Source organism: Ranitomeya variabilis, chromosome 1 (genome assembly GCF_051348905.1).
Source record: "Ranitomeya variabilis isolate aRanVar5 chromosome 1, aRanVar5.hap1, whole genome shotgun sequence".
Classification (NCBI taxonomy): Eukaryota; Metazoa; Chordata; class Amphibia; order Anura; family Dendrobatidae; genus Ranitomeya; species Ranitomeya variabilis.
Window position 1 is genome coordinate 738,925,468 of NC_135232.1, and position 14,316 is coordinate 738,939,783.

Consider the following 14,316-nt stretch of genomic DNA (forward strand, 5'->3'; position numbering starts at 1 on the left):
GATCGCCGCCCTCGTGTGTCGGGGTGAGATCGCCGCCCTCGTGTGTCGGGGTGAGATCGCCGCCCTCGTGTGCCGGGGTGAGATCGCCGCCCTCGTGTGCCGGGGTGAGATCGCCGCCCTCGTGTGCCGGGGTGAGACCGCCGCGCTCGTGTGCCGGGGTTAGATCGCCGCGCTCGTGTGCCGGGGTGAGACCGCCGCCCTCGTGTGCCCGGGCGAGATGCAGAATTGTAAACTCTTGTCTTAAAGGAACATGTATTCACAGTGGCCTCCGAGGTTAATCATGTATGGGGGGCTTTCTAGTGTGGCCGATGGTATTGTCAGGTTGGAAATGTTTCTCCTGAACACCTGCTCTACTCCAGTCACATCCAAAGCTGCATCCAAACATCTGGTTCTTGCTTGTACTAAATGCGTTCTGCTACTTTCACAGTGTGGACGAGACGAGGAGCAGAATGCTGCAGCTCTGCATGTGAGCGGAGTAGGCATTTCCCAATCATCCGCACATTTCCAACCTGAGAAATCATTAAGTTACTGAAGATCCAGATAAATGTGTTTCTAAGTTAATTAATAATAGTATTCTGTTTTTTTTTTGTTTTTTTTTGTAAATAACGTGTAAAAGTGCCCTCATGCACCGCTCTGTTCCACTTCCTGACACTTTTTTTCAACTTTTTCAAATTCATCCCATCTATGAATTAGCCGGTGACGACACTACAGAAATAAATACATATATATGTATTATTATTTTTTTAATTGCGTTTTCCAACTTTTAAGAAGAACTCGCGTAGGATTGAACATTTTTTTTGCTGCAGTCCATAATATTTTTTCACTGCCATTTGGTTGTTCCGGTTTTTATTTGCAGCAAATTATATTTGGTATGTTTTTTTATTATTATGAATTGTGGCGACCACAAAACATAGTGATTTCCTTTTTTTTTTTTTTTTTGCCAGCACAGAGCAGTGAGTCTCTAACCTGCATGAGGCCACGTGATTGACAGTAGGTTTCCACGCCCCATGTATACGTTGCTTCGGTGGCGCTTCCCCCCCCATGTGTATATTTACTCTTCTTGCTTCCTTGTATAATACATTTTATTACCCACGAGCCGCGGCCACGCTCCTTGACGAGCTTGTAGTTATGCTCATGGCGCCCCCGTGTCGTCGCTGTCATTACTAGCGTGCCTTTCGTGCCAATTCTGACAGTCGGATTGTCATTAGGTTACATTTCCTTGGTTCCTTTGGGCTAATGATGATTTTTCTGATACACTGTATAGGACTTGCACTTATTTTTAAGTTTTTAAAACAAAAAAGTGAGGTCTCTGAGGACTTCTGTTGCGTGATCGGTCGCCCCCCATGTGCTTCAGGCTGAGGGAGGCCACCCACACACTACTGCTTATGGAGGGGCCTGGTTTTTACTTTTATGTAATTTTTGTTTGTTTCTGTAATTATAAATTGTAAGATTTGTTTTTGTTTGTTTTTTTTAACATGAGACCTGTTAATAAATCCGCAGTGAGCAGTCAAATCCTGGTCTGTCGTGACATTTTACGTGTCCTTTTTGTTATGTTTTTCTTTTGTATATATCTGGCAATGAGGGTGCGGAGACCTGGAGGAATCACAGTGGGGTCTGGAGCCGTTTATAAAATTAAACAAAAATCACCGATCGCTGATTTAAAACAAAACAAAAAAGTGCAAAAAAAATCCCGTCTAAGAGGAAATGTATTCTGGATTTTCATATGTTGTCTAAAATTTAATGTAACTTATTAATAAAAAAAAATCTAGTTACATTTTGTGGTTTAGTTCTGATGTCCTTCCTCTTTGATTGCTTTACACTTGTGTCTCGGCTGCCACTTTTACGGTTTGTGTGCAGCCCAGGTGGGCCGGGGGTCTCCCGACTAACACTCCACAACCTTATATACAACATATCAGATGTTGTACACTTCTGCTCAAGAGACCCCCAGCCACAACGTGCGAGAGCGAGACCAGTGCAAGTGACGGACCAGACACTTTATCCAGACTTTTTTACATATATGAGGAGGGGGTGTCACAATTCCTAATGTTGGAGAGCCAATGGCCATGGGGATTGGTAGGTTCCACTAAGTCTTGTAGCGACTTTCGATTTGTCTGATATGTTGGAGAATCAATCATGTAATCATCATCTGTGACAATCTCATGGACAGTGTCATTCAATTCCACCCATGAAAATATATATATATATAATATTTTTATTTTATTTTTTATTTTTTTTATGTATATTAAAGAGATTGTCCAGGCTGAGGGGAAGTTGATCACCAGCTCCATACACTGTGTGGTGGCCATTCTTGGTACTGCAGCTTACCTCCCATAGAAGTGGATCCAGTCTGAGTGGCAGTTTTGTGTACAGAGCTGTGCTGTTTGGGGTCCGTGTGACCGCTTATCAGCTGAGTAATGCAAGTCTGAGACCCCCACTTATTCTGGGATTCAGAGGAATAAAACAACAGTTACTCTAAAGAAATCTTTTACCTGTGAATTTTGAGAGATCAGTCCTAGGTGAGAAGGAAACGCATTTCTCTTGACAATGAGGTACTGTGTAATATCATTTTAAGGGCAATGTTTTAGGGTTGTACTGGTCACATACAATGGGAGGATCTGTACAAAGAGGACGAACATCACCGCAAACCACAAATGTCAGAACTCCCTCCCTGATAGAGGAGAGAAAGCGATGCAGCCATGTTGTCTCCTGTGCGACACTGTTCAGCGGGAAGGTTCATAAAAGAGTCGAAAGTTATAACTCTCAGGAACATGAGAGATCAGCACAGCCCGGATTTATCAGGGGGGAAAGTGACAAAGTGTTCAGCTTCTTAGAAATATGACTCCGAGAATGTCATCAGAAAGGGACATTGTATACATCTTATGTTTGTAAATTGCCATTAGCTTTTGCACAATAGTCTGTTAATTAACAAATGATCACTTTTCTCACACATACAGGACCCATTGTGATGATAATGCCCCATTATGTCCAGGGCAATTGTCTGCGGTCAATAAAAGCGTAAAGATCTAATGGCAAATTTTCTATTTTTGTTCCTAAAAATTGTAAAAAAAAAAGAAACATTCAAAACCATAAATATTTTTTGGATGACACATTACTAAATCCCATTTATTTTTTCACAACCCAAAGAATTGTACAAATTATAGATTAAAATCAAATGCGGGATTAGAGAATTCCGTTTTGTGCCATGTGACTTCTGGCAAATCGTCTTTACTGCAGTCTGAACCCTGTGGAGCAAGAAAAAGGAAAGGTTGTTTATTAGCGATGAGCGAATGTGTTCGGATAAGGTAATACCGGGGCGCTCCGGTGCTAGTGGGTCTTTGGTGTGTATGTAAAAGAAGGGATTGCCTAACAGGCGCTAGACACGCAGGGATTGCCTAACAGGCGCGAGACACGCAGGGATTGCCTAACAGGCGCGAGACACGCAGGGATTGCCTAACAGGCGCGAGACACGCAGGGATTGCCTAACAGGCGCGAGACACGCAGGGATTGCCTAACAGGCGCGAGACACAGGGATTGTCTAACAGCCGCGAGACACACAGGGATTGCCTAACAGGCGCGAGACACGCAGGGATTGTCTAACAGGCGCGAGACACGCAGGGATTGCCTAACAGGCGCGAGACACGCAGGGATTGCCTAACAGGCGCGAGACACGCAGGGATTGCCTAACAGGCGCGAGACACGCAGGGATTGCCTAACAGGCGCGAGACGCAGGGATTGTCTAACAGCCGCGAGACACACAGGGATTGCCTAACAGGCGCGAGACACGCAGGGATTGTCTAACAGGCGCGAGACACGCAGGGATTGCCTAACAGGCGCGAGACACGCAGGGATTGCCTAACAGGCGCGAGACACGCAGGGATTGCCTAACAGGCGCGAGACACGCAGGGATTGCCTAACAGGCGCGAGACACGCAGGGATTGCCTAACAGCCGCGAGACATGTAGCTGCGGGGACTTGTATCTGAGCTCACTGAAGTCTCTCTGTGGCCCCTGAGCATGTGCCAATAATACCTTATCCCGGCACGCTCGCTCATCACTATTTCTGTCCTGTATGAAGTGCGTGGGAACATCAGCTCAGTGGTTTGCGCTGTGGACTCGGCTCTACATCTCCTAGATGTCCTGATGTATAGACGCCATGTTCTGTTGTACTCTGTGTATATCCTGCCCCTTGCATTCTATATATATATATATATATATATACTGGGTGCTCAATTTGTAGTGTGAGGCTGGGGCCGTAGAGCTTCGCAGTGGTGCTCGCAGTTCTGAAGTCCTGAGTAGAAATCCCATGAACAAGGGAAGTAAATTGGAGAGTGTGTAGACAGGGACATACTTAGAAATCATGGGGTCACATAGGCGAAGTTCTAATGGCCCCTTGTGCCACAAAAAAAATATAATATTGTTTGGGGTCACACAAGAGCGTGTGCCTTTACAAAGTCAATTTTCCTCTTTCATTCCATAAAGTACGATGCCAGCAAAAGTGCCCCCCAAACACAGTATGATCCCCCCACATGCACAGTATGAGGACACTACTGTACCCCACTTCACTTCAACTCCACTGACAGTACGGTGACCCTAGTGGGCGTCATGTAGTGTAGTCATTGTGCTTGTTCTGCTGAGGAGTCTGCTGGTGATGGAGGACGACATGTCAGCTGATTATCTTTGTCATCATTACTTTCTATTGTATCAGCATTTTGATGCGGTTAACGTTTGTGTTTGATTATGGGGAGCTGTGGGCTGCGCTTGCACTGGGTTCCCTTGGATCATGGTCCTTATAGCCGCCATTGTGCTATGCCATGGAGTGTCTGGTGTGTGATGGGGGTCTGTGGGCTCTGCTGGCACTGGGTTGCCTTGGCTCTTGGTCCCCATAGCTGCCATTGTAGTATGCCATGGAGTGTCCGATGTGTGATGATGGGGGGCTGTGGGCTGTGTTGGTACTGGGTCCCCTTGGCTCATGGTTTCCATAGCTGCCATTGGTGGTTTGCCATTGAGTTTCCAGAGTGTTCTGTAGATTGTGCTGATCATGTCTGATGTGTTGATAGTTGTTTAGGTTGAAGGTTGACTCCAGTCCATTGCGTTGACCCTATAGGACAGAGTTTCTGACCTCCAGACCCTCCAACAGGTGATATTTTCTGGATTTCCTTAGTATTGCACAGTGAAAGAATTAATGCTTGAGCAAGTGATGAAATTATCATCAATACTAAGGAAAACCTGAAAACATGACCCTTTGGTGGGTCTAGAGGACTGGAGGTCAGTGACATTGCACTAGGCTGAGCTGGTGATCCAGAAGAGGCAAAAACCTCTAGAGGCCGATGCTAATAGCCCCAGGGTAATTGTACATTTCTTTTCCAACTTCACATATTACAGTCGCACTAGTTTCCTGATCACAAAATGTGGTTCTCATAACGTGTACGATTATCTTTTGTAAAGGAGGCGTCGTGTCCCCGTGTGAGCGGTTGGAGTGAATCCACCATCATGTGAATGTGTGATCAATGTCCTTGGTCTGGAGTGTGAGGGCCGTGTCCCCAAATCTCCTGCACCTCGGCTGCTGTTGTGACGCCCCAGGGTCCTGGCCGTCACAGTGGCATTGCTTTCCCCTTGGGGAGAGTGGTGTCACGCTTGGAAGCGATGAAGGATATCTTCCACCAGGTAAACACTACATACAACATGTTCATACTCCAGGCCAGAAGGGGGAGCTGCCCTGATATATTCTGGCTGGAGGGGAAGTTAGTGAGCAGTGAGTGTCTGACAGCGAACTGGAGCTGTACAGTCTGAGGTGCTGCAGCTCCAGGATTAAGAGAACTAGAAAGAACGAACAGCTTGTAAGAAGAGTGCAGGAGGGAGAAAGCGCAGGAGAATAACACCAGTAGAGCAGAGCTGAGAAGTGGCTACCTCCCTGGCTAGTGCAGATTCTGGTAGCCTGAAGACCGTGGCATAGCTGAAACCGGCAGGACAGCTGGATTGTACATCACCTGTCCGCATTGATACCCAGGAGACACAGTGATATCTATAGGGCCCGGGTCATGATAGAGTCCCTGTAAAAAGGCCCAGTTCACCTGTCATACGGGTTGTGTCCTTACCTTTATGGGGGACAGAGCGGAACTGTGAGGACCTTATTGGAAGCCTTAGGGTATGTGTCCACGTTCAGGATTGCTTCAGGCTTTGGTCAGGATTTTATGCAGGTAAAATCCTGACCAAAACTGCACCTGATGTCACTGGCAGGTCACCTGCGGTGTTCCTGCGTGTTTTGCTCATTGTAGCAACATGCTGCGTTTTGAAAAAACGCACCGCATGTGCGTTTTCGCGTCAAAAACGCATGCGTTTTTTAACGCATAGTGGAGTCGGGATTTCATGAAATCCCCTCCACTATGCTGTAACATCTGGACGCTGCGTTTTTGACGCTGCGGAAAAACGCAGCGTCAAAAACGCAGCGTTTCCTGAACGTGGAAACATACCCTTAGGCAGTAAGGGACTACAACACCACCGCACTTGGAGGAAGGCTTTGATCTCCACCTGGTAAGGGAGGCTCTGGATTCACTTCCAAGCCGGCCGTACCCTGCCTGTACCTGTGAACTGGTGCCCTGGACTGCGGTTGCCTGAAGCCTACAGTAAACCAGGTAAAGACATTGCAAACCTGTGTCCTCGTTCTTCATCGCACCACCCACCATCTTTACCGTACACTGGGAGCCCTGGGGACCTACTTCACCTGTGGGAAGTTATACCATCTAGCTGCCATACCATCACCCCAGAGGACCCCTTTAAGCAGCGTCGGTCCCTACTGAACGAATACCACAGGTGGCGTCACAAACTGTATTCACAAAACCCTAAAATACTTTCCCTTTGGGCGTCCAGGGCCACGGACCAGGTCGCAGCCACCGTGACATCCCCTTTAAGTACCGAACGCGGTACCGAGTACCCCACTGCCCAGGCGGGCAACTCACTGTCAGTGATATGTAGTGTTCCTGCATGTAGCCCTCATGCTTGATACAGAACTAGACTATGTTCACACGATCAGTATTTTCCATAAGTATATGTAGCCAAAACCAGGAGAGGAATCAGAGGAAAAGTATAATAGAAACACGTCACCACATTTGCATTTATCACCCACTCCTGATTTTTGCTAACAAATACTGATGTAAAATACTGACCAAACATTGAATGTGTGAACATGGCCTAAATCCCATTTGTTTGTGTTTTTTGTTGGTCTGTTTGTTCCTATGTCATTGTGTGCTACATTAGCTAACAGCAGCAGTCTTTCTTTCTTTCCACCTGTGTGATAATTAATGGCAGTCTTCTCCAGAGAGGTGTGACCCTCCCTGCTGGTTACACCTGGGATCTGTTATGTGCAATTACCTTTGTATTAGGGCTGTCCCACACGTCCAGATAATTCCGGTACCGGAATAAATCGGTACCGGAGTTATCCGTGTCCGTGTGCCTGGGAACTCACGGAGGCCATACGTGCGGCACACGTGTGCCGCCCGTATGGCGAGTGGGTACCACACGGAGCGTGTGGTACCCACTCTGCATGGTGCTGAAGCTGCGATTCATATCTTCCCTGCAGCAACGTTTGCTGTAGAGAAAATATGAAGAATAGTGTTAAAAATAAAGATTTAGGTGTCCGCCGCCCCCCCACCCCCTGTGCGCCCCCCCCGCTGGTCAGAAAATACTTACCCGCTCCCTCGCTGCTTCCTGGTCTGGCCGGGGCTTCTCCTGCATGCAGTCACGTGGGGCCGATCATTTACAGTCATGAATATGTGGCTCCACCTCCCATAGGGGCGGAGCCGACTATTCATGATTGTAAATGATCGGCCCCACGTGACCGCATACAGTAGGAGGCGCGGCCAGACCAGGAAGGAGCGAGGGAGCGGGTAAGTATTTTCTGACCAGCGGGGGGGCGCACAGGGGGTGGGGGGGCGGCTGACACCTAAATCTTTATTTTTAACACTATTCTTCATATTTTCTCTATAGCAAACGCTGCTACAGGGAAGATATGAATACCGGCTTCAGCACCATGTGGGGGGGACAGCGCTTACTGTAGCGCTGTCTCCTGCACGCACACGGACCCCAGACGGAGAATGTCCGTGTGAGGTCCGTGTTTTACGCGGACCCATTGACTCTATTGGGTCCGTGTAAAACGTGCGCTCCCACGAACACTGACATGTCTCCGTGTTTGGCACACGGAGACACGGTCCGCAAAAAATCAATGACATCTGCACAGATGCATTGATTTTTATGGGTCTACGTGTGTCAGTGTCTCAGGTACGTGAGGAAACTGTCACCTCACGTACCGGAATCACTGACGTGTGAAACCGGCCTAAAGTAGCATCTAGTGGTCTTTGTGTGTTTAGTGCTGTTTTTAAGTGCACAGTAGAAATAGACCAGAAACAGACAAAAGTGACCACAAGGTAACAACCCCCACTCTTCATTAACTACTTGCCACTAGGGTTGAGCGACTAAGTTTTTTAGGATCGAGTCGGGTTTCGCGAAACCCGACTTTGTCAAAAGTCGAGTCGAGTCAAATCGTCCGATTATCGCGCAAAGTCGGGGATCGACCGAAACACGAAACCCAATGTAATGTAAGAGTCTCTCTCTTCCCTGCAAAGCAAAGGTTGTGTTGGACTGTGGAAATCGCTACATCCCAAACGGTAATATGGCGGTTTTACCCCCTGTGACGCCGCAGAAAGCAAGCCGGAACCTATGTCATCACGCTGCCCACACCCCTTCATTGGCTGAAAAATGGCGGGGAAAGCGTCATATGAAACGCGACTTTGGCGCGAAGATCGCCGACCGCATGGCCGATCCCACAGTGGGATCGGGTCGGGTTTCATGAAACCCGACTTTGCTGAAAGTCGGAGATTTTTGAAAATGTCCGATCCGTTTCGCTCAACCCTACTTGCCACTAAAAAACACACAATTCATCTTCATCTATCTGTCTTATGCCCTCACACATTCACCACCACAGTGCCTTAGGCTACTTTCACACTAGCGTCGTACGACTCACGTCGCAATGCGACGTGCCGATGTATACTGTGCAAAAAAAACAACGGGGGCAGCGGATGCAGTTTTACAACGCATCCGCTGCCCCATTGTGATGTCCGGGGAGGCAGGGGCGGAGTTCCGGCCGCGCATGCGCGGTCGGAAATGGCGGACACGACGCACAAAAAAAAGTTACATGTAACAGACGGTGCGCCACAACATGACGCATCCGTCGCACTACGGAAGCAACGTGTGGCAATCCGTCGCTAATGCAAGTGTATGGAGAAAAAACGCATCCTGCAGGCAATTTTGCAGGATGCGTTTTTTCTCCAAAACGACGCATTGCGACGTGCGTCATACGACGCTAGTGTGAAAGCAGCCTAACTCTACGCAATCCATACAAAAAAAACACTTTCCAAACTCACCACTACACTAACTCCTCTACACAACCTACCGCTAACCTCTAATACCCTTCCTTTCTACTTCCAAGCATGCCGCCATCACAGCTATTGGGAAGAAATCCTCCCTCAACCCAACCTGTACATCCGGCGTGTGCCAAACATCACAGCTCTCAAACTCCTCACACAGCACGTCCACACAGAACTTTCCACCCATCTGTCATTTAACTCACTCTTCAGCAACCTATAATACAGTTTCCATCCCCACCAGTCTATAGAAAACAACTTACAGCCAATGCTAACAGACAATTCTCTATTCTCCTCCTTCTAGACCCGTCCTCTGTCTTCGACACAGTTGACCACTGCCTCCTCCTACAGACCCTCTCTTCCTTTGGCGTCAAAGACCTCTCCCTATCCTGCATCTCCTCATACCTTACCAACCACAAATTTAGCGTCTCCCACACTATCATGTTGTCCTCTCTCTGTTGGTGTCCGTCAAGGCTCTGTCCTAAGACCCTACTCTTCTCCATCTACACCTTTAGCCTGAGATATCAAAGTCCCATGGCTTCCAATCCCACCTTCAAACTGCACTAGCCCAGATCTCACATCTCTACTGTCCAAAATCACTGAGTGTCTGTGAGCCATATCCTAATTAAAGCAAATACAAGTGTTTCTCACAAAATTAAAATATCATCTAAAAGTTAATTTATTTCAGTTCTTCAATACAAACAGTGAAACTCATATATTCTATAGAGTCATTACAAACAGAGTGATCTATTTCATGTGTTTATTTCTGTTAATGTTGATGATTATGGCTTACAGCCAATGAAAACCCAAAAGTCATTATTATTATTATACATTTTTATAGCGCCATTTATTCCACAGCGCTTTACATGTGAAATACGGGGCAAATATAGACAAATACATTAAACATGAGCAAAAAACAAGGCATACGGGTACATAAGGAGGGAGGACCCTGCCCGCGAGGGCTCACAGTCTGCAGGGGACGAGTGATGATACACTAGGAGAGGGTAGAGCTGGTTGTGCAGCGGTTCAGTAGGTTCAGGATCACTGCAGACTGTAGGCTTGTCAGAAAAGGTGAGTCTTCAGGTTCTTTTTGAAGGTTTCTATGGTAGGCGAGAGTCTGATGTGCTGGGGTAGAGAGTTCCAGAGTATGGGGGAAGCACGGGAGAAGTCTTGGATGTGGTTGTGGGAAGAAGAGATGAGAGGGGAGTAGAGAAGGAGGTCTTGAGAGGATCGGAGGTTGCGTGTTGGTAGGTACCGGGAGATCATGTCACAGATGTATGGAGGAGATAGGTTGTGGATGGCTTTGTAGGTCATTGTGAGGGTTTTGAACTGGAGTCTCTGGGCGATAGGAAGCCAGTGAAGGGCTTGGCATAGGGGAGAGGCAGGGGAATAGCGGGGAGACAGGTTGATTAGTCGGGCAGCAGAGTGCTAGAGGGGAGTCCAGAGAGTAGGAGGTTGCAGTAGTTGAGGCGGGAGATAAGGGCATGCACTAGTGTTTTTGCGGTGTCGCGGTCAAGGAATGCGCAGATCCGAGAAATGTTTTTGAGTTTGAGGCGGCAGGAGGAGGCAAGGGCGTGGATATGTGGCTTGAAAGAGGGCAGAGTCGAGGATCACCCCGAGGCACCAGGCGTGTGGGACTGGGGAAAGTGAGCAGCCATTGACATTGATGGATAGGTCTGGTGGAGAGGTAGAGTGAGATGGGGGAAAGATGATGAATTCTGTTTTATCCATGTTCAGTTGTAGAAAGCGAGCAGAAAAGAAGGCTGAAATAGCAGACAGACAGTGCGGGATTTTGGTGAGTAAGGAGGTGAGGTCAGGTCCAGATAGGTAGATCTGCGTGTCGTCTCAGGAAATTAGAATAGTTTATAACACCAGCTTGAAAAATAATTTTAAAATCTGAAATGTTGGCCTACTGAAATGTATGTTCAGTAAATGCACGCAATACTTGGTCGGCGCTCCTTTGGCATCAATTACTGCATCAGTGTGACGTGGCATGAAGGCGATCAGCCTGTGGCACTGCTGAGGTGTTATGGAAGCCCAGGTTGCTGTGATAGCAGCCTTCAGCTCGTCTGCATTGTTGGGTCTGGTGTCTCTCATCTTCCTCTTGACAATTCCCCATAGATTCTCTATGGGGTTAAGGTTAGGTGAGTTTGCTGCTCAATCAAGCACAAAGATACTGTTGTTTGTAAACCAGGTATTGGTACTTTTGGCAGTGTGGACAGGTGCCAAGTCCTGCTGGAGAATGAAATTTCCATCTCCAAAAAGCTTGTCAGCAGAGAGAAGCATAAAGTGCTCTAAAATTTCCCGGTAGACGGCTGGGCTGACTTTCGTCTAGATAAAACACAGTGGACCTACACCAGCAGATGACATGGCTCCCCAAACCAGCACTGATTGTTGAAACTTCACACTAGACCTCAAGCAGCTTAGATCGTCTGTCTCTCTACTCTTCCTCCAGACTCTGGGACCTTGATTTCCAAATGAAATGCAAAATTTACTTTCATATGAAAACAACACCTTGGACTACTGAGCAACAGTCCAGTTCTTTTTTCTCTTTGGCCCAGGTAAGACGCTTCTGACGTTGTTTATTGGTCATGAGTGGCTTGACACAAGGAATGCGACACTTGTAGCTCATGTCCTGGATACGGCTGTGTGTGGTGGCTCTTGAAGTAATGACTCCAGCAGCAGTCCACTCCTTGTGAATTTCCCCAAAATTTTTGGTGGCATTTTCTTAACAAACCTTTCCTGGTTGCTTGTGCACCCTTTTCTACCATACTTTTTCCTTCCACTCAACTTTCCATTATGCTTAGATACAGCACTCTGTGCCTCATTGGGGGACACAGGACCATGGGTGTTATGCTGCTGTCCACTAGGAGGTGACACTATGCATAATCTGAAAAAGATTAACCGTGGCTCCTCCTCTGCAGTATACACCCCTGGGCGGCATCAGCCTTCTCCAGTTTTTGCTTAGTGTCGCATAGGAGGCACACCTAAAACTTTTGTTTTACTCCGTTTTTTCTGACGGGATTACAGATGAAGAAAAGTGGGTCTCCTGCGAGACTCCCGGCATGGCTCCTTCCTCGGCCCCCTATTACGGGGTGCCCGGTTGAAACTGAGATGGCTATTCCGCATGTCGCTCCTTCCCCAGTCCCTCGGGTGCTGGTTTGAAGTCGAGACCCCCCTCCTTGCCCAATTCCTTTTGGTTTCTGGGTTGAGGTCGAGGCGAGGATAAAGCCCCCTGATGGTGACAACAGCACCCTCCCTAATCCCCCTCTGGGAGCATTAGGTTGAGACGCCTCAGCTAGGGCCTGTACAGGCAGCACTCTGCAGCTCCCAGCAGCATGGGCCAGCACACTGCGGCTGCATCCAGGGACCCCAGCCCAGCTGCAGGCTCTTGTCGGGGACGGGGGGAGTGCAGGCAGGCATGGCACAATAGAGACACAGGGCTCTCTGCGCACCAGCTCTATAGTGCCTCAGGGGGACCCCTCACAGGGCCCCCTTTTGCTTATAGCCCCACCGCTATCCTGCCTTTAAACCCGGAGGGGTCCGGTTCAGATCCGACCCCCTCCCGGACTTTCGCGCCAGCCTGGAGCCTTTCTGGGCATCAGGCATCTAATTTAGGCCGCGGCTTCGGCCTAGCTGAAGACGCCTCCTCTTCTCCCCCTGGATGACAAATATGACACTCTACAGTGTCATAGAGGGGGCGAATCGAGACAGAAAGGGTGCGTTTTTTACACAGCTCTGCCGCCCTTTTTCAGCTCTCCGCCCCCTTCTCCCCCTTCCTCTTCTCAGCGGCCATTTCTGCTGCAGGACAAGGATTAACCCTGCATCTCCCGGTCAGCAGGACCAGGCCAGCCAGTCTTCGGGGGGGAACAGGACTGTGGATCTTCGGCGCTGGACCTAGGGGAAAACTGGTGGGGTAAGATCACAGCAGGGTTTTTTTACTCGGCTGTGAATCCATATTCCCTATAAGGCTTCCCTATAGGTTCCTCTGCATAGCCAGCCCTTCTGCACTCCGTGTACTATGTCGGGCTCAAGGTCCAAGAGAACCAGGCAGGACTGCTATTATGCATTCTGCACAGCCTGCAGGACCGCTCTCCCCAGTGGCAGCATGTACCCGCACTGCCAGGACTGCATCCAGACTATGTCAGAGCCCCAAGAAGCCCCTGGCAATGCTTCGATGTCTAATGCCACGCCGGAATGGGTCACTCAGATGTCGCAATCTATGACGCAGTCTATAGATAACCTAACCTCCACATTGCTTCAGACTCTGCAGAGTCATGCCTCAGCTATGACTGTTACCCAGCAAAGCGAAAGCTTGACTCAGGAACAGGACGACCCTGGCACATCCACGTCTAGGTCAGGACGCAAGCGGACCCATAGGTCAAGTCCATCTGCGTCATGCCATAGCACACGGCCATCCACTTCTAGGGAGAGACACCGTAGTTCCAGGTGAAGGAGCTCTGAAGCCGCCTAAGGTTTTCTCTAACCACCCAGAGTTTAAGGTGATCCTTAAAAAGCAGCTCTCACAGCCTGAGAAAAAATTCGATAATCGCAAATATCTGGAGGCAAGGTACCCCTTCCCACAGAAGGGCACCAAGGAATGGACAGATCCACCCGAAGTGGACCCCCCAGTCTCTAGGCTAGCAGCACAGTCCCTCCTTTCACTGCCAGATAGCTTAACCCTCAAGGACACAGCAGACCGGCAGGTAGAACGCATGGTTCGTTCAATTTTCGAGGCTGCAGGGGCATCCCCTGGCTCCTGCGTTCGCTTCAGTTTGGGCTGTCAAGGCCATTCTGGCCTGAGCCAAAAATTTACAAGCTGGCCTCCAAGCGTCCGCTCCTGAGCTGTCAGACCAAGCGGTTTAAATAGCAGTTGTAGCAGATTACATGCTTCATGCAGCT

General features: G+C 48.6%; 1 protein-coding gene across 2 annotated transcripts in view; it reads right to left on the reverse strand.

The window, feature by feature from the left end:
* Positions 1 to 3,091: 3,091 nt before the first annotated feature.
* AMN (amnion associated transmembrane protein) overlaps positions 3,092 to 14,316 on the reverse strand; it is a 77,607-nt gene continuing 66,382 nt past the window's right edge. For both annotated transcript variants that reach the window (XM_077268983.1, XM_077268978.1), the window contains one exon: positions 3,092 to 3,242. In XM_077268983.1, coding sequence (XP_077125098.1) covers positions 3,156 to 3,242 — 87 coding nt within the window. In that variant the 3' untranslated portion in view covers positions 3,092 to 3,155. The remainder of the gene's footprint in view (positions 3,243 to 14,316) is intronic.